The following is a 27,695-nucleotide window of genomic DNA, read 5'->3' on the forward strand; positions in this document are numbered from 1 at the left end:
ACTAATATTCCATTGTATATATGTACCACCTCTTCTTTATCCATTCGTCTGTCATTGGGCATTTAGGTTGATTCCATGACCTGGCTATTGTAAATAGTGCTGCAATGAACATTGGGGTGCATGTGTCTTTTTGAATTATGGTTTTCTCTGGGTATATGCCCAGTAGTGGGATTGCTGGATCATATGGTAATTCTATTTTTAGTTTTTTAAGGATCCTCCATACTGTTCTCCATAGTGGCTGTATCAATTAACATTCCCACCAACAGTGCAAGAGGGTTCCCTTTTCTCCACACCCTCTCCAGCATTTGTTGTTTGTAGATTTTCTGGTGATGCCCATTCTAACTGGTGTGAGGTGATACCTCATTGTAGTTTTGATTTGCATTTCTCTAATGATTAGTGATGTTGAGCAGCTTTTCATGTGCTTCTTGGCCATCTGTATATCTTCTTTGGAGAAATGTCTATTTAGGTCTTCTGCCCATTTTTGGATTGGGTTGTTTGTGTCTTTAATACTGAGCTGCATGAGCTGTATATATATTTTGGAGATTAATCCTTTGTCCACTGATTCGTTTGCAAATATTTTCTCCCATTCTGAGGGTTGTCTTTTCGTCTTGTTTATGGTCTCCTTTGCTGGGCAAAAGCTTTGAAGTTTCATTAGGTCCCATTTGTTTATTTTTGTTTTTATTTCCATTACTCTAGGAGGTGGATCAAAAAAGATCTTGCTGTGATTTATGTCAAAGAGTGTTCTTCCTATGTTTTCCTCTAAGAGTTTTATAGTGTCCGGTCCTACATTTAGGTCTCAAATCCATTTTGAGTTTATTTTTGTGTATGGTGTTAGGGAGTGTTCTAATTTCATTCTTTTACATGTAGCTGTCCAGTTTTCCCAGCACCACTTATTGAAGAGACTGTCTTTTCTCCATTGTATAGCCTTGCCTCCTTTGTCATAGATTAGTTGACCATAGGTGCGTGGGTTTATCTCTGGGCTTTCTATCTTGTTCCATTGATCTATGTTTCTGTTTTTGTGCCAGTACCATATTGTCTTGATTACTGTAGCTTTGTAGTATAGTCTGAAGTCAGGGAGTCTGATTCCTCCAGCTCCGTTGTTTTCCCTCAAGACTGCTTTGGCTATTCGGGGTCTTTTGTGTCTCCATACAAATTTTAAGATTTTTTGTTCTAGTTCCGTAAAAAATGCCATTGGTAATTTGATAGGGATTGCATTGAATCTGTAGATTGCTTTGGGTAGTATAGTCATTTTCACAATATTGATTCTTCCAATCCAAGAACATGGTGTATCTCTCCATATGTTGGTATCATCTTTGATTTCTTTCATCAGTGTCTTACAGTTTTCTGCATACAGGTCTTTTGTCTCCCTAGGTAGGTTTATTCCTAGGTATTTTATTCTTTTTGCTGCAATGGTAAATGGGAGTGTTTCCTTAATTTCTCTTTCAGATTTTTCATCATTAGTGTATAGGAATGCAAGAAATTTCTGTGCATTAATTTTGTATCCTGCAACTTACCACATTCATTGATTAGCTCTAGTAGTTTTCTGGTGGCAGCTTTAGGATTCTCTATGTATAGTATCATGTCATCTGCAAACAGTGACAGTTTTACTTCTTCTTTTCCAATTTGTATTCCTTTTATTTCTTTTTCTTCTCTGATTGCCGTGGCTAGGACTTCCAAAACTATGTTGAATAATAGTGGTGAGAGTGAAGATAGTGGTGAAGATAGAATCTTCACTATCATTATTCTGAATTCTTTTTCTAGAAGGTTGCCTATCTCCACTTCATTTAGTTGTTTTTCTGGGGTTTTATCTTGTTCCTTCATCTGGTACATAGCCCTCTGCCTTTTCATATTGTCTATCTTTCTGTGAATGTGGTTTTTGTTCCACAGGCTGCAGGATTGTAGTTCTTCTTGCTTCTGCTGTCTGCCCTCTGGTGGATGAGGCTATCTAAGAGGCTTGTGCAAGTTTCCTGATCTTCCTCCCAGAATTTAACCATGCATTTTGGCAAGGTTGACACACACGCATATGTGCACACACACATGCCCACACATGCACACACCAGCTCCTGAAGTAGCCCTACATGGCTAAGCCAATTAGTGACATCCGCTGCCAGGTCAGGGCGATTGCTTCAGGGATGGACAAGTGGACCAGTTCAGGCTAGTGATACAGAAGAAATCGTGGGAAGCTCCTAGAAAAGAAGTTCTTCTCTCTTCTTCAAGAATAATAGAAAAGGAACTACTCCCCTTCCACTACCGGAAAAAATACAGGGGTGTGTGTAGAGCATATAGCTTATAGCACTGGCTGCTGTGTGGAGCCTCCGCTAAAACCCACAGCTAGGACTTCTCAGCTATGTGAGCCCATAAATTCCCTTTTGTTAAAGACACCTTGAGGGACTTCCCTGGTGGTCCAGTGGTAAAGAGTCCGCTTTCCAATGCTGGGGACGTGGGTTCGATCCCTGGCCAGGGAGATAGGATCCCACACGTCGCGGGGCAGCTGGGCCCGCGCGGCACAACTATTGAGCGCCTCAACTAGAGAGAAGCCTATGAGCTGCAACGAAGAGCCTGCGTGCCGCAACGAAAGATCCCGCCTGCCACAACAATGATCCTGCGTGCCGCAACTCAGACCCAATGTGGCCATAAAGAAAGTGGAATAAATAAATATTTTTAAAAAGATAAAAAATAAAGACACTTTGAGTTGGGTTTTCTGCTACTCACAGCCAAAAACATTTGAACTCATCTGATGGAACTCAGCACTCCTCTGCCAGTTCGTACCCAGTATTCTCTCCTCCCAGAACCTTCTGCCACCATTTTTTTTTTTTTTTAATTTTATTTATTTATTTATTTATGGCTGTGTTGGGTCTTCGTTTCTGTGCGAGGGCTTTCTCTAGTTGCGGCAAGTGGGGGCCACTCTTCATCGCGGTGCGTGGGCCTCTCACTATCACGGTCTCTCTTGTTGCGGAGCACAGGCTCCAGACGCACAGGCTCAGCAATTGTGGCTCACGGGCCCAGTTGCTCTGCGGCATGTGGGATCTTCCCAGACCAGGACTCGAACCTGTGTCCCCTGCATTAGCAGGCAGACTCTCAACCACTGCGCCACCAGGGAAGCCCTCTGCCACCATTTTGCACCCAACTTGTTCGCTCTTTTGGGCTCCACTCCGGTGTCAGGTTCTCCACACCCGGGTTAGGTGCTGACCTTCTGGGCTCCCGCTCTGCCTGAATGTCTCCAATGATGCCCTTTCCACACGGACTTAGAATTGCCTGCTTTTGTGTTTGTCTCCCAGAAACAGTTCTGGCACAACTCAATGGCTATCAGAGGAATGAATGACTAAACAACTCAACGCCACTAAACAGTGGAGGCGCCAGGATTTGAACCCGGGACTGTCTCCAGTGCTGTCTGATACCCCCACTTCCCTGACCCCCTGCTCCTTGGTCACCCCACTCTGCCAGCCTGAGGGCTGGCGTTCTGTCACGGACACCCTCCCTGCCCACCCGAGGGCAGTAGGTATTTTATGGCCCAAACTTCCTCCTCTGCAGGGCTTGCCCACAGGATCGGTTGCCCCGCAGTCATCCACCCAACCTGGCCCAGACTTGCCACTTCTATTGAATATCACACTGGATCAGCCTCTGTGGCGTAATTAGAACCTTCGGCCTGTCCTGCCAGGCTGCCTCTCTGAAGACCCAGCCTGCCTCCCACAAGCCCCCCTTTAGGGGGCTCCGCCTTCTAGAGGGTCACACAGGACAAAGCCAGGCCATCATCCATGTGACAGTCCATCAGGGAGGCGAAAATAACAATCCCTTCCCTTCCTTGATCTGCTCTGCCCGCCACTCCCTTGCCCTTCCAGGAACGGGACTTCTAGACTTTCTCCCATTTGGTTCCACAAACATTGGTCAAGGCCTGGGGCGTAGGTTGAGGGGTGGGAGGAACAAGACACGACATTCTTGAGATTTGTAGGAGGCAGAGAGTTTCCTGATTCACCCATTCCAGTTAATGAGACCACTTCTTGGGACAGAAGGCTCTGCTGGGGGTGCTCAAGTCAATAAAACTTTCAAAGAGGCCCCTTGATCGTTAGCATTTGAAGCAATCCTAACGTGCTTAGGAGGCAGTCACGTTTTTGCAAATCCCGTTCAGCCCTCAGGAAGCCCCACTGCTAATGCAGTCAGGCACGTGGCCCTGCTCCATGCCCATCAGTCCTCTGGTCTGACGCCCGCTGGTCCTACCACCATATCCGGGCCACTACTTGCCTTTCAACTTGACCCTCCACTCAATGACAGACTGCTGTGTGACAGGCCCTGAGGAAGATACAGAAATGGACAAGACACATTTTCTGCCTTCCAGGAGCTCAAAATCGATTGGGAGTAGACCGGGGTTTCCCGACCTCACCGCTACCAACATGGTGGGCCAGATCGTTCTTTGCTGGGGGCGCTGTCCTGTGCACTGCAGAGGGTTTAGCAGCATTCCTGAGCTCTACCCGCTAGACACCAGTAGAATCCACTCCCCCAAGTGTGACAACCAAACATGTCTCCAGACTTTGTGAGAGGTAAGGACCCCTGGAGCAGGAGAACCCGACCACTGAGCATCTGCTGTGTCCACGCCAGGCTCTTTGCATACGCGACCTCCTGTAATCTGAATAGTATTTGGGGGGGGTTTCCTCCAACTTTCCAGCCTGCGAGATTGGAGGTAGGGAGCCTAGGATTTAGGGACATTAAGGGTAGAATTTGCTCAGTGGCACACAGCTTCCCAGCTGGGATTTAGGACCAGGGTTCCACCAGCCTTCTCGTGGTGCAGCACTGCCACCTGGTGGGAGAGCCGGGCATGTCCGTGACCCGCGGCGCTGGCTTCCCTTCTCTCCTTTCCTTCCTCTTTCTTTCTTCTCACTGGACACCACCCAGGATATGAGGTAGATTATACAAATACAGGCCACAGAATGGAAAAGCAAATGTATAAAAATCAGAACCGTGGAAAATGATAATGATAAAAGAAAACCAAACCTAGGAAATAACTCAAAACGCTGAAGGCAGTGCTGGGGGAATGTCAAAGTGCTAAAGGCAGACAGAGGAAAGGGATCCTTTTCTCCCCTTTTACAGAGGAAATGAAGTTTCCAGAACTTGCACGGGAGGTGTCAGCGCTCTGAGGAAGAACACTGGTGGAGGATACACCTCTGGAGCATTTGTCTTGTCTACCCAACAGGGCTGGGCCTCACCTCTGGGTCCCCAGCACCCTGCCCAGGGCCTGGCCACGCTCACTAAATCCTTGCTGAATTCTACTGACCCGAGATGCACGTAGTAACTCACCCTTCCTTGGGTGACTGGTCTCCCAGGCCTCTAACTGGCATTAGAATTAGTAGTAGTAGATGTTGCTATCTGCTCCACCGGCGTGTCCCCAGTCGGGCCCCAAGGACTCAATTACTGGCCTTGCCATACACCCCAGACCTTGACCTGGAAATGCAGAAATCATCCATTGTTCTTCCTTTTCCCTCTTCCAGTTTCCCCCTACTAATCCATTCTCCATGCAGGGCTACTGCCAGCCCAGACAGGCTTTCATGCAAAATTGGGAAGGGCATCTCTTCCTCAAGACATTTTACTTCCATCTATTGGAAAATTGCCATAATGTACTGATTTCATTAGAATGAGACAAATCACTGCCTTCTGCTAAAGAAATGTCATAAGAAACATACAACTCTACAAGGTCTAAGATGTGACAGGTGCTCCTTGGATGTGGTGTCCTTGTGCAGTACGTAACCTGAACAACCACACCCAGCAGCCCTGCCTCTACATTCTAGATCTGATTCTATTACCACCCCTTCCCAACTTAAATATAGTCTGTAGCTCCTCATCACCTACAGTGCCAAGTCAAAGTTCCTGATGCAGCTCCAGCGAGCCTTGCGGAGGGCACACTCACCCGGAAGTCGGAAAATGTAAACTTGTCACAATATTCTGAAGAACTGGAGGTGGGGTGCTTACATACACACAAGAATTTAATATATAATAAAGGTGGCATTGGGGGAAAGAAGGATTATTTCATAAATATCTGACAGCCATTTAGAAAAAAGGCTAATTACAATCCCTCCCTCACTCCTTACACCAAAGTGAATTCCAGATGAATACACCACAGATATAAAAACTTTAAAAAGTAAAATTTGGTCAGTATTTTCTGTCTCTGGGTGGCTGTACAGTTGAGTGTGTGTGTGTTGGGGGGGTCAGTAGGGAGGGTTGAGCTGGATAAACTCCCAGGTCTAACAGCGGCGACAGCTGCCATTCATTCATTTCACCCCGACTCTAAGCCCAGAGACCTCAGCCCACCACACCCATCTGCCCCCTGTAACACTTTCTCCTTGACTGCACAACGCGGGCAGCAAAGATTTCACAGGACAACGGGGGAACCTCACTCCCGTCCAGGGATATCAGGTTTTCGTTTGGTGAACACAGGATCAGTGACATCTGAAGACAGCAAACCCCGTTCGGAGGGGCTTGGCTCTCTGAGAATGATTTCCGGGTCCCTGGCTTCTCACTCTCCCGGATCTGGTTACAGCCAACATCTCCATCATCCTGGGTAATACGAGCATCTACACCTTCACTCCACCCTGGGTTCCCCTGGGAGGGCTGCGGAGGGTTGGTGGGCTGGATTGAGCCTTCTGTCTTGTCATCCAATAGCAATTTCCCTCCACTTCAGAGCACCAAGCATTTACAGAGCATCTCAATTTTATAAGGCATCCTCCCCGGCAAAGTAAAGGGAATGAGACCGGAAAGAGCCGGCCTCAGGGTTCTCACTCTCTCTGCCTTCTTAGGGAAGCCTGGGGCTGGCCTGAGCCACTCCTCCTGCAGGTGAAGGGGAACCTGGCCTGCTCTCACTCTCCCCTCCTGCCCCTCTGTGACATCACTCCAGGGAGGGCTTACTCACGCTGGCATTTTCAGCTTCTCTCCCTCTACTGGCTCCTTCCCTCCCCTGCTTGCGGCTAGAACGAGCATCAGCCAAGCCCAAGCCCAAGCCCACCCGACCCAACCTGCTTTTCTTCCCCTCTAACCGTCCTCTCATCTTGCTCTTCCCCTTCTCAGCAAAATCACTGTGTCTCTCTCTACTTTCCATTTACTCTTCAGCCCCTGGGCCTCTGCCCCCACCTCTTACTGAGCCAGTCAGTCGGAGACCAGCTCCTAACAGGGGAAGGATGATACGGGACTTGCTGGGGCGCCGGCCTCTGTGACCATACGCTCCTCCCCCCAAGCCTGCAGGACACTCCTGTCTTCTGACTGGCCCTCTCCAACATCCTTTGCTTCCGATACGTGTCCCCAGGGCTGCTCTTCCTTGTGCCCTCCCTCCACCCTTGTCCTGAGTGACTTCATCTAGCCCTTGGATGGTTTGGAGCTCAGACCCTAGTCCCACCGCTTACGGCTCTTCAAGATCCCATCTCCTTGGATGCAACTGGGACAATGACAGTCTTATCCTCACAGGACTCTGATGGCAGGTGGGGGTTGGCACGTGTGTCTTGGCACAGGCAGAGAGCTCAGGAACTGTTCACTTTTACTGTCCACTGATGACCCCTTCGAGGGACACCACAGTGGCCTGGGGACTGATCTCCTTCAGGTCTCAGCCTGCCCATCCTGTCGAACCAGGTAGAGCCCTGAGATCTCGGCACCATGGATGCATGTGGTTGCCAGATGCCTGCCCCACTGCCCCACCTCCGTTGCCATGGGAGCATGGGATGGGGTGGGCAGGGAGGAGCCTTGTGAGTCTGGAAATAAAGAGAAGACCCTGAAGAGTAAGAAGAGTCTGGGGGGAGCTGATCTGAAGGGCAGACCCCTCCCCGCCAAGGGACCTCCCTCCTTCCCTCCTAAAAATAATGTTCTGTAGAACAGGAGGATTAGGAGAGACATAAAAGGTCCCCTGGTCTTCCAGCTGGGAATGTCACCAATTAGATTTATTTGTGTCACAAAATTATTTCTTTCAAGAGCAAAGTAGGGCAGCCTCGAAGAGCGGAAAGAACACATATTTTGGAGTAAGACAGACCTGGGCTCCACAGCGAGCTTTTTGGCTGCCTGGCTCAGTGTCTTAGAGAAATGCCCGAACCTTTCTCTGCTCTGGTTTTCATCATCAGGATAATCATGCTGACCAAACAGGGTTGTTGGGATGAGACATAATACAACATTTGTAAACTACTCAATCCAGTGTCTGACACACAAGAGATGCTTAATAAAGGCAGCTGTAGAGGCTGGTGCCCTCTCAGTGTGAGTGTTTTTCCCACACCAAGCCAGCCCTGGGGGAATGATGCCTAAGATCCCAGATGCCACACGCATTATTGCTCTTAAATCTTAAGCCTCCTCAAGACCCCCATCTGGGCCCCTCCCTTTCCTAGAGGTTCCAGGGGTTCACAGTCTCCCCAGTATTGATGGGGCTCCCTATGCCATGGAAAGTCTTCCTTTACCTGAGTGGGGACCCTGGGGCCCTGGAAAACTGCCTTCTTTTAGCAATTTGGAAGGCCTGGAAGATGCTCCTGAATAGACTGGAGCAGAGGGGCAGCAGGGCAATTGCTCAGGCAGGACCCCGAAGCCACGGGTTACCCTTCTATCTCACCCCCACATCAGCAACTTCTGTGGCTCTACCTCCAAATACCTCCTGGATCTGACCACTCCCCTCCACACTGCCACCCTGGTCTGAACCCCTGTCCTCTCTCCCCTGTGGCTTTGCAGCAGCCTCTTGACCAGTCTCCCTGCTTTAGCCCTTGCATCCTCCCGTTAGTCTCAAAGCCAGACTGATCCTGTGAAAAATGGAAGTCAGGGACCCTTTTCACAAAGATGGTGTGCCGAAAGTGAAGAAGGAAGCCCCTGCCCTCCCAAAGCTGAAGCCAAAGCAAAGACTTTGAAGGCCAAGAAGGCAGTGCTGAAATGAATCCACAGACACACACACAAAAGACACAGCGGCTCCAACCGCAGCCTAAATATCCTCGGACGTGCGCCCCCAGGAGAAACAAGCTTGACCACTACACCAACACCACGTTCCCCAGACCACTGAGTCTGCCATGAAGAAGAGAGCAACACACTTGTGTTCACTGTGGAGGTCAAGGCCATCAACATGTATCACACAGGCTGGGAAGACACTTTTATGACATCACATAGCCAAGGCCAACACCCTGATGGGGTCTGATGGAAAGAAGAAGGCATAAGTTTAACTGGCCCTGACTATGATGCTTGGGGTGGTGCCAACAAAATTGGGATCATCTAAACTGCATCCAGCTGGCTAATTCTAAATATAAATTTTTTCACCATAAACAAACAAACAAATGGAAGTCAGGTCCCATCACTCCTTTGCTCCAGATTCTCTGGTGGCTCCTGTCCCAGCAAGATTTCCCCTCCCCTGTCCCTGATAAGGACCCCCTGTCCTGCCTCTTCCCCACCCGCCTCCGCCCACCCCCCCAGCCCTTGCTCACGCTCTCACGCTATTCCCCATGCACTGGCCTCCTCCCTGTTGCTCCTAGGACAGCCTGAGGGCCCACCTGAGGGCCAACACATGGAATGACCTTCCTGAAGGTCCTACTCGGGTCCCCTTATCAGACAGGCCTTCCAGCAACACTCCAAGAAAAAAAGCAACTCCTTTCTCTCCATCCTCTCACCCAGTATTTCTCCTCCCAGCCCTTATCACCTCCTCTCACATCAGCCCCCACTAGAAGATGAGGACTTGATTTCTCTGTTCCCTGCAATGCCTGTGGCAGTGCTTTGCACACTAGACACCCCAAACAAGGAGTTGTGCAAGAATAAATGGATGGGTGGGCAACTGCTCTGTGTAAGTGCCCACCCCTTCCTGATAGATGTCTTTTAAATCCTCACAAAAGCGGAGAGGGGCTGAGGGGGTTAGGAAAGTTGTCAGAGGGCAGGCAGCTGTCCTTAAGTGGTGGAGCTGCATCTGGAGCCGCCTGGGCCTGATTCCAAAGCCTGCCTCTTCCCCTCTCCCTCTACGGGTTCCATAATGACATGGTTCCTGCCCTCAAATCTGATGAGAGACAGAAACTAATGCAGAAATTAAAAAACAGTGCCTGGCAAATAACAGGCGCCAATAAACACGTTTCGTTGTTGAAGGAGCGAAGCCCTAACGGTGGTGTGCAGACATTTCTGTGGGGCCCAAAGGAGACACCTAAGTGTGTTGGATGAGGGGCGAGGAAGGGGCTGTAAAAGACTTCTAGAGGGGGACATTTGAAGGGGACCTTGAAAGGTAGGTCCTTGCCAGGGGTGCGGGAACAGCACGGAGGGATGAAAAGAAAGCCGTCTGACAAAACGGAAGACCTTTAAAAGCCACGATAGGGAATACCCTTAGTGTTAAACCTCCCCCAGGCACGCCCATGGCTCCAGCCCGAGATCAGCAGACAGTGCTGGGGCCTGACAGGCTACAGAGCTGGCAGCAGGTTGGGGGACTACGCCGCACAACGGCTGCAACCGGCCTTCCCCAGCTCTACCCAACCCGGACCACCGCTCCTCGGCCCTCCGACTGGGCGGGGCCCGAATGGGTGGGCGGGGCCCGAATGGCCTCGGCCGGCCCGTCCTTAGGTGACGTCACTTACGGAGGAGGGACTCCGGCCTGTGGGGCGGAGCCGCGCAAGGGGCGTAGCCTGACGCGGCTCCTGGCCCCACCCCTAGAGAGGCGTAGGCCTGGAAGACCGGAAGTCCTCCAGTCCCCGCCTGCCTTCAGGCTCTCTTCGGTCCCACTCCTCAGCTCCGTGCGCAAGGTCGTGTCCCGGAAGTGAAGGGGCCATGTTGGTGGGTGACCCCAGGAGAGATACCGGGCGAGAGGCGAATCCCGAGGCGTGGAAGCGCGCGCGGTCCGCAGGTGAGTGAGGGCTGGAGTGAGGGCCGGGGTCGGGGGCTCGCCACGCCTTCTCTCAGGGCCACTGTCTGGGCCCCCCCATCCGGCCCAGGTCCGGGCTACCGGCCTGGTCGTCGGGGGTTTCGCCCCAGCCCGCCCTGGGCTTTCCCCTGGAGGCCGCTCCGGGGCCCCGCCTCAGCCTCCGGAGCCTTCCCGGGGCCCCTGAGCCGGCCTGCCCCAGCCTCGGGGTCTCTCCACCCCGCCTCGGTGCGACGCCCCGCAGGGTCGGGGGGACCTGCCGGGGCCCAGCGGTCCACTCGCCGATCGACCTTGTAGTAACAGCCCTCGCGTGACAATCGCCTCCTACTTCATAAAGCACTTTTCCTGTTGATTTCTGGATTCATCTCTCCCACTCCGGGAGGCCCTTGGGGCCGAGGGGCGCTCTTCTACAGCTGAGGAAAAAGGGACGCGGACAGTCGCTTCCTCAAGCTCGCGCAGCAAGTTATGAAGGCCGGTGGCTGATGGCTAGCCGACTTTGGGCCCAAAGTCCAGACCTTTTTACCAGTCAAATACCTCTTCCACTCAGTCTCAGTTCTTTATTTCATAAAGAGGGATGATGCTTTTTTCCACACAGGGACGTTGTGAGGGTTCCCTCTTTCGTTCAGTTTCTTTTTTGAGCCCTTGGTATGTGCCAGGCGCTGTGCTGGGAAAGTTTGTAAAGCACCTGGAAGTGCTGTACACATGGTAAGATCCCAACAAATAGTAGTTATCATTACACAGGCAATCAGAGTTGGGGGTCAGGAGTGCCCCCCCCCCTTTATAGCTGGGTGCTTGTGGGCAAGTTACTTCCCTCTGGGAGCGTCCGTTTCCTCCACTTAAAATGGGGATACTGACGACACTGGGATTGTTGATGGAATGAGAAGAGTTGTCACGTGGGATCTGCTTAGCCCATGCGTGCTACATAGTAAACACTCCATAAGCGTTAACGCTTCTTGTTACGAACCTTGGCTACTTCATAAAGTCCTCAGTTTAAATGTGATAATGGATGACAAAGCACTTTACAGATGGTAACCCTCTGTGATTGTGTAAGACTTTATTTTTACGGGAGGAAGCTGGTGACAGTTTATGTGTATCTAATTCTAATACTTATCGAGCACTTACAAACGAGGGTAGGTAGCATTAATAATATTGATACCTGTCCCTGATAGACTGCTTAGTATATGCCGAGTGCTATTCTAACCACGTTTACATACATTAACTCATTTAATCCTCATACAAACCATATGGTAAATACAATTTTAATCCTCATTTTACAGATGAGGAACTAAGGTAAGCCCAGAGAAGTTAAGAAACTTGCCCAAGGTAATGAGCTCATAAGCGGTGGTGCCAGGATTCAAGTATGACTGAGACCCCTCGTCTCCAACGACTCTAGACCACCCCTTGTGGTGAACTTCTGTTACAGGTGCTTTACAAGTGATATCTCAGGCAATTCTCAGAATAACCCTATGTGGTAAGTACTGTTAGTGTATATAGTATTGATGCATAGCAATATGTAAAGGTAGATAGCATTATCTGTATTTTAAAAGTGAGGAAGCTGATGCTCAGAGAGGTTATGTACTTTGCCCAAAGCTATATGGCAAACAAGTGGCAGAGCCAAGATTCAAGCACACACAGCCCAGCTTCCAAGCCCTGGCCTTTCAGCGTAACCGGCAGTTTCCCAGGAGCAGGAGTCGGTAGGCTGGGATATAGTCCCAGCCCCGCCACTGAGTCATATTGTGACCGTGTGGGGGGGTCTCTGAGACCTAGATTAAGAACTACTGAATTAGATAGTCTCCACAGGCCCTTGCAGCATTAATTCTGATTCTAGGCTTCTCTTTCTTCCCTTCTGCATATAGCTTGACGCCCAGCCCCTGTCAGTCCCCCATGGCCCCATGGAGCCGAGAGGCGGTGCTGAGTCTCTACCGGGCTCTGCTGCGCCAAGGCCGAGAGCTTCGCTACACTGATCGAGACTTCTACCTTGCCTCCATCCGCCGTGAGTTCCGGAAAAATCAGAAGCTAGAGGATCCTGCGGCCCGGGAGAGGCAGCTGGAAAAGGGCCTGGCATTCCTCCACAGCAAACTGGGAGGGATTATTTAGGATCCTCTCCTTTCCCCTCCCATCCTAATTCCAAGGGAAAGAGGACAAAAGTGCCTTCCATAGACACGCCTGCCTCTCTCCCACCTCCACCTCACAGATGCGGTAAGAAGCCTCAGGTAGGTAGGCCCTTGTTCCTATAGGTTTCATTTTTTCTGTTGCAGGGCACCAGGAGAGGAAGAACCTTTCCTTTTAGTGACCAGAGTCCTTTAGTCATAAATCAATGGAGGAAATACAACATATTAACAGAAGTATGTTCCCTTGTTAAGAAAAAAAGGCCCTGAGTTTCAGGCCCCACCGGGAGACCATTTTGTTTCATAAAACATTTTACATATGAAAATGCTAGAAAAGACATTGGTTAAAACTATTAGAGCTCAGTTCCTGGCTGCCTCATTCTTTGGTAGATTCACTTCTATTGAGGGCAAGATCATGTTTCCCCAAACATAACTAGACTTTGTTGCAACAGTCTCTAAAGCAAACATAGTGTACAGACCTTGGAGGACGGTGCCTTCCTGGCCCTGCTACTAACAACTGTGGGATTTAGGGTAAATCACTAAATCTGTCTAGGCCTCCATTCCCTCATTTGTGAAATAACAGTACCTAACCTCTTCAGCTTATTGCAAGAATTAAATGAGACAACTCGGGAATTCCCAGGCGGTCCAGTGGTTAGGACTCTGCGCTTTCACTGCTGAGGGCCCAGGTTCAATCCCTGGTCCGGGTACTAAGATCCTGAGGACCGCACGGTGTGGCCAAAAAAAAAAAAAAGAGATAATGCAAACAAAGTACTTGGAATGGTTCTTGGCCAGTGGTATGTTAGTTCTATTTACTTCCCATGCCAGTGTGATAGTCCCACTGTAACCAAATGATTGTATTTAATTCAGCAACTTCCCAGAGGGCCTTCTCTGGCCCTGGCATTCTGGTAGGCTCTGAGGTGGAGATGAATGATGTGGCCCATCAAGGGACGGGTCTCATGTGGAGATCGGCGGGAGGTAATTCCAGGGCGAACAGCTCTGTACTAGAGGTCGGGTAAAGAGCTTGGAGACAGGGATGATGCCAAAACCGTGCCTTGGGGGCGGGTGGCGGTGGAGGGATCACAGGTGGCTACAGAAAAGAGGACATTTGAGGTCTGCCTCAGGTGAGAAATAGAAGCTTGCCGGGCAGACGGGCAATGAGCAAGTGTGGAGGTGAAAACACAGACTGCCACATTTTATAGTCTGGAAACCCGAGTCCAGAGTGGCTCGAATGGTGCACCTGTAAGGCAGGTGACCAGAGTGAGGCTGGACCAGGTCTGGAAGGACATCGAATCCCCTGTTGAGGAGGTCGTGATATCTGACAGAGGGGGACCATCAGAGCTTTGTCAGCAGGGGAATGGCGTGGGTGAGGGATCGTGGCCGTGGCAGCATGGAGAATACACTGGCAGGGGATACCAGAGGCCGCGGCTCTGACCAGGTGAGCCGGAGGGACTGCGGCGGTGGGGCGGCTCGTGAGCACACCGTGTGCGGCAGCGGACTTCTCCAGGCGGAAGCTGGCGCAGCAGGAGGAGAGAGGAGCGAGCGATGGCCGTGAGGTGTGAGGCGTGCCAGCTGGGTGGACGGCGCTGGTTTTAACGGAGGGAAAGCAGGAGGAGGAGCCTGACGTAGTGGCTTTGGGTCCTCCTCGGCTACACAGGTTGATGGGCAGACTGGCTTTGGGGAGTAAAGGGCCAGGTGAGAGATGATGCCCACAAGGGCCTGCCTGCCCAGGGAGAGAGGAAGTGAACACCGAAGGCTTTGTGTTCCTCGTCTCTTGACTGAGTTGGGTTACAGGTGCTGCTACCACCTCCTCACCGCCACCCCCACCCCCCCGCCCAGAAAAAAAAAACCCATAGAATCAGTAGCTCATTCATGCAACAGATATTTGCTACGTGTCAAATACTGCTGGCCCTGAGGACACAGCAGGGAATGAGCCACAATGCCCCCGGGAAGCGTATGGCCGAGTCCGAGTGGTTAGTGGAGAGGAGACGTGTACGAGGAGGGGCTGCAGGCTACTTGGACCCCTGTAAACTACTCCCCAGCCCCGTGAGCTCTAGGTTCAACTCTTGGCTGCACAACTTTCTGACATGGTGACCTTGGGCCATTACTTAACCTCTGCCTCAGTTTCTTCATCTGTAAGTTGGAGATAACAATGTGACTGATCTCATGGGATTGTTGTGAGGATCAAGGGAACTAATAGGTGTAAAATGCCCAGCACATGGTACACACTCAGTATATGTTAGCTCTTCTCAAGTTTACTCAAGCCAGATGTTTAAGTCATATGGCCTTTTCAAGGAGAATAAGTTGGAATTTTCACAGTTCTGTGCTGTCATCCTAGGAAGATACAGGGCCTCCATTACTCATCATTCCCACTGTAATGCGGTGATGAGTATTTCTATTCCCATTTTTGTATCTAAGGAGACAGGTTAAACAACTTGTCTGAAATGTGCCTAGAGTTCACATTCCCCATCCTTAGCCCTGCCCACCAGGTCAGTGTTCCGCCTCCTCTTTTTTTTTTTTTTTTCAATATTTTAACTGTTTGTAAGTGTACAGTTCAGTGGTGTTAAGAATATTCATATTGTAGGGACTTCCCTGGTGGCGCAGTGGTTAAGAATCCGCCTACCAATGCAGGGAACACGGGTTCGAGCCCTAGTCCGGGAAGATCCCACATGCCGCAGAGCAACTAAGCCCGTGCGCCACAACTACTGAGCCTGCGCTCTAGAGCCCGCGAGCCACAACTATTGGGACCACGTGCCACAACTACTGAAGCCCGCGTGCCTAGAGCCCGTGCTCTGCAACAAGAGAAGCCACAGCAATGAGAAGCCCGCGCACCGCAATGAAGAGTAGCCCCCACTCGCCACAACTAGAGAAAGCTCGTGTGCAGCAACGAAGATCCAATGCAGCCAAAAATAAATAAACAAATTAAAAAAAAAAGAATGTTCATATTGTTGCGCAAGAGATCTCCAGAACTTTTTCATCTTGTAAAACTGGAACTAAACCCATTAAACAACAGGGCTCCTCCAGGCCCCTCTCCTTGCCAGGCAGAGCTCCCGCCTCCCACAGGCTCCCAGCTAGTGCGGCAGAGCCTGAGTGGACGGTAGACTGTGGTTAAGTAGTTTCAACTGGAACAGATTGAGTTCAGTTTTAGAATAGAAACTTTGATCTCCCTATGGGAGCTGTGGATGTTCTTTCCTCTTCCAGGTCACCAGGTCTTTGACATCACCTGGTCCTTGGATGGGGTGGGGAGTATATTGCACTAGAGTAGAAAAGCCTTTTCCCAAGCCTGCTCAACTTCATAGTTTTGGTCTCAAGCCCAGGATAGCATCACCTTGGGTTTCATAGGCCATTCCTGGCTCCATCTCAGAAGGTAAAATGTAACTCACAGGACAGTCTGGATTGCTGACTGCCTTCTGGAAGTTGACCTTTTGTCCTGTGGATGGAGATCTTAAAAGACTTAATGATGGCCCACATTTGTAGAGTCCTTTTACGGTGTCTAAAGTGTTCACATACGGTATTTTAGTAGATATGTTTTCCTCACTACAACCCTATGATTTAGGCCATGCAGACATCATTATCCCCATTACATAGCTGAGGGGTTAAGTAACTCATTTGAGGTCACCCAGCTAATTAGGGCTCAAAGGCAAGTACTCAATCTCAAGATTTCCGACTAAAACCCCGGCTCTTCTATTATGCCACCTCAGTGCCTTGTTCTCACCAGTCATCAGAGGGGCCGAGGGGCCAAGGAACCAGAGAGGCCCCTTCCGGCTTCTGCGTGGAGTGAGAATGTGCCCTTCTTGCTCTGCTGCATCACATGCAAGGATCATTTAGAGCAGCGGTCCCCAACCTTTTTGGCACCAGGGACCGGTTTCGTGGAAGACAATTTTTCCCCGGGCCCGGGCGGCGGGGATGATGGCTCAGGCAGTGATGGGAGCGACGGGGAGCGATGGGGAACGGCAGGTGAAGCTTTCCTCGTTCGCCCACCACCCGCCTCCTGCTGTGCGGCCTGGTTCCTCACAGGCTGTGGACCACTACCGGCCCGGGGGTTGGGGACCCCTGACTCAGAGGGTGGTCCTCCCTATTGTAAATACATCCCTAAAGTTTCTTTTGTTTTAAAAGCAATAAAACAGTGGTCATGGTTTTGTCTCGGGAACTGTGTAATGATCAGCTTTGTCCTGATTGGATTACTCTGCCTCAGATGAGTTTCTGTCCCATCTCTGTCTCAGTGGCCACTGGAGGGAGGATGACTAGAGCTCTTGCCTGACTCCACCTGTAAATACAGAGTTTAACTCTGCTCCTCAGCCTTGTTTGCTCTGTGCATTTGAAGTGGGAGTATATTTCATTTGGCCAAGCAGTCTCTCATTAGGTCCCTAAACCTGAGGCTCCTATCGACGGTAAAAGGTGGAGAAAAGAAAAGTGCCATGGCTGTGAACTCTAGTTAGGGAAGAAAATAATTTTGGGATTGACAGCGACTCTTAGTTGCTGGAATAAGTAGAGGCAGACATATTTCTCTCTTGTTGACAGGGGAGGCCGGGGGCGTGACGTGCAACGCTAGCAACACCCAGTTGTAGGGGTTTAGAGAGGATGTTACTTCTCACTGGGAGAGGCACCAGTGATCTCGTCCCGCTCTGTCCTCCCATTCTAGGTGTATTGGTGAATGGCAGACAGCTGTTTTTCCCTACATAGTTCCTGGCGTACAGGACACGGGAGGTAGGAGGAGTAGCAGTGTTCAGATTTGAGCCACTTTGCCATCCTTTATCTGGGTCAGGCCCAGGGTTCTAACTCCATGGGAGATGGGCTTACTGGGAGACTAGGGGAGCTTCAGTCAGGATGACCCCGTTGTTGCCGGGGAGCAAAGGCGTGCTCGCCTCGCTCCAGCGCTGTGCGGAGGCCAGCCTCTTCTGCCTTGTGCCCATGAGCTCCGCGTAGGCGACCACATTTTTAGTTCATTTTCCAAGCACACTTGAGCAGGTGGGTATTTGGCTTTCCAGTTAACAGCTGAGTCTGCAGTGACCGTTTTGTTTATTCTCAGTCTCTGTCGCAGTGTCAGGCTCACCTGAGCTTCTTGTGGTGCCCCTGCACACTTTCCCCAAGAAACAAAGCATTTGTCAAGTGGGACTGTCCACAGAGAGTTCTTTTCTTCTTTGGATCTTTCTCACATATGGACTTGTAGTTATGTCTCCGTGTGCCAGGGTATTTAGTCCGTGTTGTTGTTGTTATTATTTTTCGCTGAAAATACGTAGAATAGGAACAGTTTGACTTGGGTAAGGGGAAACATGATACAGTAGAAAAACCATCATGCTAGGAGTTGAGAGGCGGCCTGAGTTTTGCATATGGCTTTGTCATTGCTTTTCTCTGGGACCTCTGGCAAGTCACCTCCCTATGTGTGAAGTGATGTGATGGGATTAGGTGGGTCTCTAATTAATTTACACCTTCTCAGATCTAACCTTCCATAAGCAGTGGTCAGAGGATCAGAATACTATAGATCTGCGTTGTAATGTTGGGAAGGGGTCCGGAGGGTTGTATTGCGTGGGGGCGGGGTACTTCACTCACACGAGAAAGGGCTGACAGCTTCTAATCGCTCTCTGTAATCTCAGTAGACTGGCGGGGAGGTTTTCCCGTGACTAGCATGATCATTTCCTCCGCCTTGCATCCAGATACGTCAAGGGACACGACACCTCCCTCCTGACCCTGGAACATGGAGCGCTAGAGGCAGGAGGATTTGGGTTCCTGGAACTCACAGAGTACCCTGAAATTGTTGGGGACCGGCCTGACGGGGGAGGGAGGAGGAGGGCTGGTTCTCAGGGTCCGAGGTGGTGATGGCTGTGTTCTGCCTTCATCCTCAGGTGAGCAATGGCAGGCGCTGGTGAGCGCAAAAGCAAGAAGGATGATAATGGCATCGGGACGGCCATTGATTTTGTGCTCTCCAACGCCCGGCTGGTGCTGGGGGTGGGCGGAGCAGCCATGCTGGGCATTGCTACGCTGGCGGTTAAGCGGGTAAGTACACTCAGCCAGGGGTTGGAGAGGTGGTGAGGCTGCCGAGTGGAGCTGACTTAGAATAAGACTTCGATACCGCTAATGGAAATGTAACCTGGTAATTTGGCATTATTAGACGAGACCTTAAGAGGATTCAGTAAATCTACTTCTAGGACTCCGCCCTAAAGAAACTGTTGGAGATACAAATAAAAAGTTTATCCCAGCGAGTGAAAAATTGCAAATAATCAAAATATCCTTCCTTGACTACCTTATTTAAAATAGCAGGACTCCCACCACACATTTTTCCTATTTCTCCTTCCTACTTTACTTTTCTTAACACCTATATCTGCATGGTTTAGCTTGTTGATTATATATTGCCTGTATCCCTCTGCTAAACTGCAAACTCCATGAGGGCAGGGATTGGGTCTCTTTGGATTACTGCTTTATTCTGTGCACCTAGAACAACTCCTGGCACACAGTAGCCATTCAGTGAAATTGTACCATAATGTTCAACACTGATTCATTTTTAGTGATATGGGGGAGTGATAAAAATGATACGTAAAAAAAATCAGTTTTCAAAAGTGTATATAGAGGAGGATCCTAATTACACAAATATATATTTTCAGAAAGAAATACACCAAAATATTAACCATTATCTCTGGGTTATGACATTATGGATAAATCTGTTTCTTATTTATATCATTTAGTATTTCCTGAGATCTTCTGTGTGGAGCAAAGTATTCCATAATCTAGAATAAAACAAAGTTATTGAAAAATAGTAGCTGAACTCATTAAGGCAAAGCTGCTGGGAAGGAGGGAAACAGGAAAGAAGGTCATGTGCTGGGTCCTCTCTGCTGTTTCAGATGTACGATAGGGCAATCAGTGCCCCTACCAGCCCCACCCGCCTGAGCCATTCAGGGAAAAGGAGCTGGGAAGAACCAAACTGGATGGGCTCCCCCCGATTGCTCAACAAGGACATGAAGACAGGCCTGAGTAGGTCCCTACAGGCCCTTCCCACAGGCTCCTTGGCCTTTGACACAGGTGAGGAAGACTGGTACCCCTTCTGGGACTGACCTCGGGGCTCTCAGTGCTACTCATGCATTCAACACATTTCTTAAGGACATACGTGCCAGGCACCATGCTAGCCTTTTGTGCCAAGCCCGTCTCCTTTGGGGCTGAGGCAGCCATGGATGAGCAAGCACGGGAAGAGCTCACGTGCCTCTCTCTCTTGCCTTGGCAGATACATTCTGCCTGCCCCGGCCCAAGCCATTGGCCAGGAAGGGCCAGGTAGACTTGAAGAAGTCACGACTCCGCATGTCCCTGCAGGAGAAACTTCTTACTTACTACCGGAAGCGGGCGGCCATCCCTGCTGGCGAGCAGGCTCGGGCCAAGCAAGCTGCCGTGGACATATGTGCCGAGCTCCGGAGCTTCCTGCGGGCCAAGTTGCCTGACATGCCACTTCGGGACATGTACCTGAGTGGCAGCCTCTATGATGACCTGCAGGTAAGCAGGGGGTTCTTAGGAAGGGCAGGGTTGTACTGACCAGGATGCTTCTCAGTAGGTCTGTTGGTACAGGAGGTCAGTCCCCCAGGCTTGCCAGAAAGGTCAGTCCTACTGCGTCTGAATTCCACATACTGCTGTAGCATTTGGAGATCCCTGCCTTTAATGTTTTTTGTTTTTTAGTCATACTCACAACTTCTAGGAAGCTGTCAGAGGCCTCCTCCTTCCTATATTCTTGTCCCTATCTTTCCTTTCTGGCTTTCCTTCGGGTCGTCAAGGCCTGGGGGATGTCATGTGTACTCCTGTGTCCAGAGGCAACGTGGTGTGTGGAATGAGCACGGGCGCCGATGTCCGACAGACCTGGGTTGAAATCCACACTCTGAATTGATATAGTCACATGGAAGAATTCTTAGTTTCCCTTTTTTTTTTTTTTTTTTTAATAGGGAGCTTCTTAAGCAGCTTTGGTGCTTGCCCCAAATGTTTTTTTTTTTTTTTTTAAACAATGGAATATCCCTTTTTTTTTTTTTTTTAATTATTTATTTACTTACTTTTGGCTGTGTTGGGTCTTCGTTTCTGTGCGAGGGCTTTCTCTAGTTGCGGCAAGTGGGGGCCACTCTTCATCGCGGTGTGCGGCCCTCTCACTATCGCAGCCTCTCGTTGCGGAGCACAGGCTCCAGACGCGCAGGCTCAGTAATTGTGGCTCACGGGCCCAGTTGCTCCGTGGCATGTGGGATCTTCCCAGACCAGGGCTCGAACCCATGTGTCCTGCATTGGCAGGCAGATTCTCAACCACTGCGCCACCACGGAAGCCCTAGTTTCCCTTTTTGTTGGGGGGGATATAAGATGGTGGGATCTGTGTTTGGGCAAACTTGGCTCTTGAGCAGATTAAATCCCTCAAAACCTTTTTAATTCTTCTCCACCAGGTGGTGACAGCCGACCACATCCAACTCATCGTGCCCCTCGTGCTGGAGCAGAACCTGTGGTCGTGTATCCCCGGAGAGGACACCATCATGAACATCCCCGGCTTCTTCCTGGTTCGCCGGGAGAACCCAGAGTACTTTCCTCGTGGTAGCAGTTACTGGGACCGCTGTGTAGTAGGGGGCTACCTCTCCCCGAAGACAGTGGCAGACACGTTCGAAAAGGTGGTGGCTGGCTCCATCAACTGGCCGGCCATCGGGTCCCTCTTGGACTATGTGATTCGACCGGCCCCACCCCCAGAGGCTCTGACTCTGGAAGTGCAGTATGAGCGCGACAGGCATCTCGTCATTGACTTCCTGCCATCAGTGACCCTTGGTGACACCGTCTTGGTGGCCAAACCACACCGGCTAGCCCAGTATGACAACCTGTGGCGGCTGAGCCTGCGTCCCGCCGAGACGGCGCGCTTGCGGGCTCTGGACCAGGCCGACTCGGGCTGCCGCTCTCTGTGCCTCAAGATCCTCAAGGCCGTGTGCAAGTCCACTCCGGCCCTGGGCCACCTCAGCGCCAGCCAGCTCACCAACGCCATCCTCCACTTGGCCCGGGAGGAGGCTGACTGGTCTCCAGATGTGCTGGCGGACCGATTCCTGCAGGCCTTGAGGGGACTCATCAGCTACCTAGAGGCCGGAGTCCTGCCCAGCGCCCTAAACCCCAAGGTGAACTTATTTGCAGAGCTCACCCCTGAGGAAATAGACGAATTGGGATACACTCTCTATTGCTCACTGTCTGAGCCGGAGGTGCTGCTGCAGACATAGGGCAGGTGAAGGCAGGTGTCGGGCAGTCAGGCCCTGGATTCTCTGTTAGAAACACTTGGTTCCATAGTTGGTGCCTCACAGGGTCCCTAGGTGCCTCCCATCTTTGCTGGTCATCGGCCTGGGCACTTCACGCTGATGAGAAAGGCATCTCTCTCTCCTCTTTTCTCACCACCCGTTTCTATTTTCGTTACCAAGCACTGTGCTCCCTACTCCTCCCCTCCCCCTTGCCCCAGGCTCGTTTTTCTTTGAATGAATTGAGAAGGTGGAGCACTGGCCCGAGCCGTGGAGACCACTTGGTGTTTTGCATCTTGGCACGGGTCTGCTGTGTCTGCCCTGCCACCTGCCCCTTTTCAGTGTCTTCTCTTTTTCCACCTGTTCACACCTGTTCTGCTTTTTTTTCTGGAGCACATCTGCCTAATCAAGATGCTGCCTTGTAGTTGACTGTCACTGAAGTTATGATTGCATGTTTCAAACTGAACTCTGCAGAGAGCGCCCAGACAGTATTTAGGGTTTCTAGGGGTAAAGCTGGTGGAAAAGCTGGCCTTTGACCCAGGTTCCTGGAAAAGAAGCCCATCCCCCCCCGCCCCCCAACTCTTGACCAACTCATATCCGTAAGTGCTAAGAAGGTCTCTCATGGGAGCACTGTTGATGCCGCACCCGGGAGTGAGGGCTCAAGATAAACTGGATGCAGAGTTATTCGGAGACTGTTTCTCAGTGGCCATCAGTGAGAGTGTAGAGTGGGGGAACCTGGAGGTGGTGGAGAGGGTCTGCGTGCTTGATGTCTGTGCCTCATCTGTGGCTGGTCCAGCCCAGCACCACCGTGTGCAGGAGTCAGACAAAGACCGGGAGGGAAGGGGCTGTTGTTTGCCCTCTTCCTCACCTTCTTGCCAATTAGGACAAGGCCTTCAAGGACAGAGTCTTAGTGCTAGAGGTTCAGCTATACAGGCGGCTGAACGTCAGTGACCATGTTTCTCCCACGTCAGGCCCTGCCTTTCTAGGATGTTGCCTTAGAGCAAGAACGGGCCCAACAGCCAGCCCTCCGCTCCCCAGTGTCTGTCACAGGAACGTGATGGAGGTGTTTGCTGAACTCTCCAGGCACCTCCAGAGGCCAAAGGGCAGGCACATATGCACAGACCTCTTCCCCCTGTCCTGTCTCTCACCCAGCACCTGGGGAAATCGGTGCTACCTAGGAAGAGAGCATATGGCTAAAACACATATGAGAGGGAGGTGGGTACTTGCCACGTTCCTTCTTGTTTCCCGCTGCTAGAATTGCACTATTTATTGCAATGTAAAAAGTATCCTGAGAGTGGGGAGGAATGTTTAATATACAATGTCAGTGCATCTTCTTGTTCTGTGTTTATTTTTTCCTGTTTGTGCCAAGAGGCTGATGATAATTCTGTTTCTGATCTGCCCATCCAGTATTTTGTATCTCCTGCCGTCAAATCCTATTATTATTTTTATTCTTACTACCTCTCCATCAGTGAGATTCTGGTGAAGCTCTCTGCAGCTGTCTCATTCCTTCCCAATGACCGCGACATGAAATGACTCTTTAAATAGCATTGAAACCTTAGCTTCCCTTTGAATTTAAGGTAGAGCTTCCTGTCCCCTTTTTTGTCCTGGATTAGGAGGTTGAGAACTAGGGTTAACCTTGGCTATGTTTGGAGACTCTTCCTGCCTCTTCTCTCATATACATGCAAAGCTTCCCTAAAATGGTTCAGTTGTTTCTTTTGTATGAACACATTGAGAGAGCATGAAAAATAGAAAACCCAGAACCCTGAGAGAGCTCCTCCATCCTGGCTGTTCATCAGAATCAACTTGGAGTTTATAAAACACTCCATATGCCTGAGTGCTACCCTGGGGGGTTGGTGTAGAGGATGTACAGAGGGTGTAGAGGATGTGGGGTGGAGCCTGGCATTGACGGTTCCAGTGCGCCCATCTGGTGTCACTGGAAGGAAGGGAGAGGGGAGGGCTGAATGTGTTGGAAAAGCATGGGTTTGTCTTCATTCAGATAAAGAATTTGGTTTTCCCAATGTGAATATTATAAAACCTATAATTTTCCCAAGCTGGAGTCTGACCAAATTCCATATAAAACATTGGAAGGAGAGCTCAAAAAAGAAAAGATTTTAAAGATCAAATCCCGAATTATCAAAGCCAAGTGTAATGGTGATTTGAGTGTATCTCCTCTTAAAGAGCATCTTTCTCAGGGCAGCTCTGTCTCTTACCTATGTTTCACAAAACCAAAAAGCAGAACTTTGCCACTTCACAAGCAAGAACCTCTTAGAAGTCCTCAGAACTAGAAGCGGTGGGAATCCTTGGCTCAGGTCCTGGTGGGTTTGCTGACTGAGATGGGGCAAGTCTCATCATAACACCTGGACGACAGCCAAGTGCTTTGAGATTCTTGGTTGGAGGAGGGGAAGACCCCCCCCCCCCAATACACACACATTTTTTTTTTTAATCTCTGGGGAAAGATGTAGGGCCTCTTCCCGCTTCTCTGCCCTTCTACTCAGTAACCCCCACCTCTGCCTGAATCAACAGCATCTGCTCCGACTTCTCCAGCTGGAAGTTTTTTTGCACCATCTAGGTTAGCAAAGCACATAGTTAGCCTAATGCTTGAAAAAAGACTCATCATCTTGAAAACCCAATCAATTCCAAAGTGTATTTTGCTTTTCCCTGTTGCCCCTTCCTAAAACATGAGTTCAGGACAACAGTTGTTTTCTTTATACGCTTGGTTGTGACTTTTTTTTTCAAATAAAAAAATAATTGAAGCTCATGTTTGGAAAAACTGTTGTGAGGCCTACAGTCTTTCCTGCTGGGCTCAGCCCTTGGTGGTCCTGTTCACACTCCGGATTAGCTGATTTTGCTCCCTTCTACTCCACTCAAGTTGAGAGCTCAAATGGTTTTGACAAGGAATCAGCTTCAGGATCAAAAGGTCCTGGAGAGGTGCTGGCGGGGCTGGGATCCCTGCATGTGTCCAGAGGCTCTGCTGTGGCACATCTTTGACAGTATGACCCTGGTTGAGAACTTCTGCCCTTACAGGATTTGTGAGAACCCTGCTCTTCGTGCTGAAGCTCAAGGCCAAAGAGAACGGTAAGAGGACTTAGGACTAGAGCTGTGAGGCTGTAGCCCTTGTAGATACACTTGGCTGATTCTAAGCGGCCAAAACACCAGAGATGTGAGTTCTGGGGTTAACCGCATATAGCGTGGTGTTTACCTTTCCATTCTGATCACGTTATGCTCTCTATGCTTGGCCCCTGAGGCCAAGTCCACAACCTGCCTTCCAGTCGCTTGCCCTTCAATAAGCAGTTGATGTGTTTAGCTGATAGATTTGGAATCAGTCACCAGTCTTTCTGTCCTGTCTTGGCTAGGTCCATATAGAAGCAGCTTAGCCCTGAGACCCAGAAAACTACTGTCCCTTTTTCTCCTTGAGGGAGGAAATAAAGCTGGGGAACATGCTGTCCTTCCACAGCATGGGAAGAAGAAAATAAAAGTCTCCTTTCCAACAGCTTTGACTTGTGTGTGTGGTATGAAACATTTTCCTACAGGAGTGGGACTGGTTCTCCATTTGCAGCTAGGAGAACCTTTGAAGTGCTTGATCTGGGTCACCATAATAGAAAGGATGGGACAAGGTGCCACTGGAGTCATTCTCCCACCCCTCTGCGGTGTCAACCTGGGGCAGCATTACTTTTAATTCTCCACCTTCTGCATGGTCATCTGACAGCGAAAGGACATGCCCCGAGGGTCCTTTGTAAGATTTGGGTAGTAGCTCAGGGATTCTTACTGCCTTTGCACTGAAAGACTAGATGCCTTATATATATGTAGATACTCGTGATTCCCCAAGGGGAAAAAAAAACCACATCAAGCATCCAGTATGCTTTGCATATACCAGTTGTTTATAGTTGTTGATTTCATCTCAGTAAATAATAGTCCTCTGAGGAAGCAGGATGATGTAATGAAGATGGGGAGGGGGCCTTGGGAGGTGTGTCAGAAGACCTGAGTTCTAATAATAGCAGTAATAGCAACCATTTATCCAGCACTTATCAGATACCAGGCGCCTAGCTCAGTGCCATCTTATATTATCTTACTTCATTCTAAGTGTAAGGATACTCACCATTAGCTTCATTTTACAGCTCAGGAAACTGAGACTCAGCGAGGATAAGTCACTCAACCAAAATGTCTCCGCTAATAAATGTAAGAGCCAAGTTTTGGGGGTTTGCCCCTAAAATCTCTTATAACTCCTACCCCATACTGCCTTCACTGGGCAAGACCCTTCATCCCTTTAGTCCTCAGTTTACCATTGTAAAATTGCTGGGCTAGACTGAATCAAGTCAATGGTCAGTAATGTAGGACAGTTCTTCCCAAATTTTTGACATCAGTCCTCAGAAATAATATTTGTAGGGCTTACTGAAAGGAATGGAAGCAGAAACTCAAGGTTTCCGCCCCTGCAGTGCCTGACGAGAGGGCTGGAGGGTGGGGGAGGGCTTTCTTGTTGCTCTTAACAGTTCCCCAGTAGAGAGGGCAAGTTGTTGGCCTGACCTGGACTGCGGCCTCCAAACACACAAATTCCGGCAATTGGGCGTTAGGAGGACTTGCTGGGAAGCGGTTATGCCTGGGAGTTACAGCGTTGGGAGCTAACTGAAACTACCCTAGAGAGATAGCAGCTGAATAAAATCTCTCCTTCTTCTTAGAGGAACTGAAACTACATAAACCGAAAGAAGTTCCCCTGTGATAGGCTGCATTCTTCAATAAAATAGCCAAGTTATATTTTAGCTAAACGGATATGTAAAAATACGATAGGTTAGATTATAGGATTACGCATTTCCCCGACTCGCCTTTGATGGTAAGTGCACATAGATCGGGTGATCTCGACTGAGGTCATCAGCCTCCCCTTTCAACTACTGAAGGGCTTGCACGTCCTCAGTATTTTGCAAGTGCGTGTGAAAATGCACACGAAGTGACATTTCCTTTTGCCTAGTTTCATCTTTGGGCCTGAACCTGGTCGCTAGTTTGGAGCTTCACTGAGGACGGCAGGAAAGGACTGCAAGGGCCGGGGCCTAACGCCACTATTTGGGACGCACTGGGCCAGGGCTGCCTGGGGCAATCCTGACCGGCTGCTGGTGGGTACGGCTGAGGAAGCCACTGCAAAGCGGCGTCACAGAGAAGACCGAGTGAACCGCAGAACCAGACGGCTGGAACCGTCGGCCGCTCCGCCCCTCCCCGCGCAAGTCAGGGGCGTGAGCCAATAGAAACTCGAGATATATATGACTCACCATGTCTGACCAATCATCTTGATGCGCGCTCTCCTCCAGCATCTCGCGCGAGAACTAGGAGAACTCGTACTTCACAGTAATAAACCTTTCTTGGGATGAAAGACTTCTCTCTCCGCCCTTCGGGCTAACGCCGGAAATGAGTGTGGCGGATCCCTCCGCGCTCCCCGGCGGCGGACGGGAGTGACCCTTTGATCTTAAAAGCCTTGTAAAGTAGTGCGCCTTTTTCTTGAGGCCGTAAATAAAACAATTCATTCTCTCTTCACAGCTACGCCCTAGACTTAAAAGTCGGAGATTGGAA

General features: G+C 50.0%; 1 protein-coding gene and 1 long non-coding RNA gene across 4 annotated transcripts; one reads left to right on the forward strand and one right to left on the reverse strand.

Annotated features, from left to right (window-relative positions):
- The first annotated feature begins 10,650 nt into the window (after positions 1 to 10,650).
- MIEF1 (mitochondrial elongation factor 1) lies at positions 10,651 to 25,602 on the forward strand. 3 transcript variants are annotated; one of them, XM_036864847.1, is made up of 6 exons: positions 10,651 to 10,807; positions 12,679 to 13,021; positions 18,771 to 18,921; positions 19,764 to 19,941; positions 20,141 to 20,403; positions 21,324 to 25,602. In XM_036864847.1, exons 3-6 carry the CDS (start codon positions 18,778 to 18,780, stop codon positions 22,128 to 22,130), a joined length of 1,392 nt encoding a protein of 463 aa, XP_036720742.1. In that variant the 5' UTR covers positions 10,651 to 10,807; positions 12,679 to 13,021; positions 18,771 to 18,777; the 3' UTR covers positions 22,131 to 25,602. The 3 variants fall into 3 exon arrangements, with proteins under 3 accessions (XP_036720742.1, XP_036720741.1, XP_036720743.1); XM_036864846.1 differs by having other exon boundaries at positions 12,679 to 13,035; positions 21,324 to 23,468; XM_036864848.1 differs by lacking the exon at positions 18,771 to 18,921 and having other exon boundaries at positions 12,679 to 13,035; positions 21,324 to 24,092.
- On the reverse strand, positions 24,237 to 27,618 carry LOC118901601. Its single transcript, XR_005021422.1, has 2 exons — positions 27,398 to 27,618; positions 24,237 to 24,707 (listed from the first exon to the last, which is right to left on the reverse strand). It is a non-coding gene; the product is annotated as an uncharacterized LOC118901601 (long non-coding RNA).
- Positions 27,619 to 27,695: the final 77 nt, after the last annotated feature.

The sequence above is a fragment of the Balaenoptera musculus genome, chromosome 10 (genome assembly GCF_009873245.2).
Source record: "Balaenoptera musculus isolate JJ_BM4_2016_0621 chromosome 10, mBalMus1.pri.v3, whole genome shotgun sequence".
In the NCBI taxonomy this organism is placed as follows: Eukaryota; Metazoa; Chordata; class Mammalia; order Artiodactyla; family Balaenopteridae; genus Balaenoptera; species Balaenoptera musculus.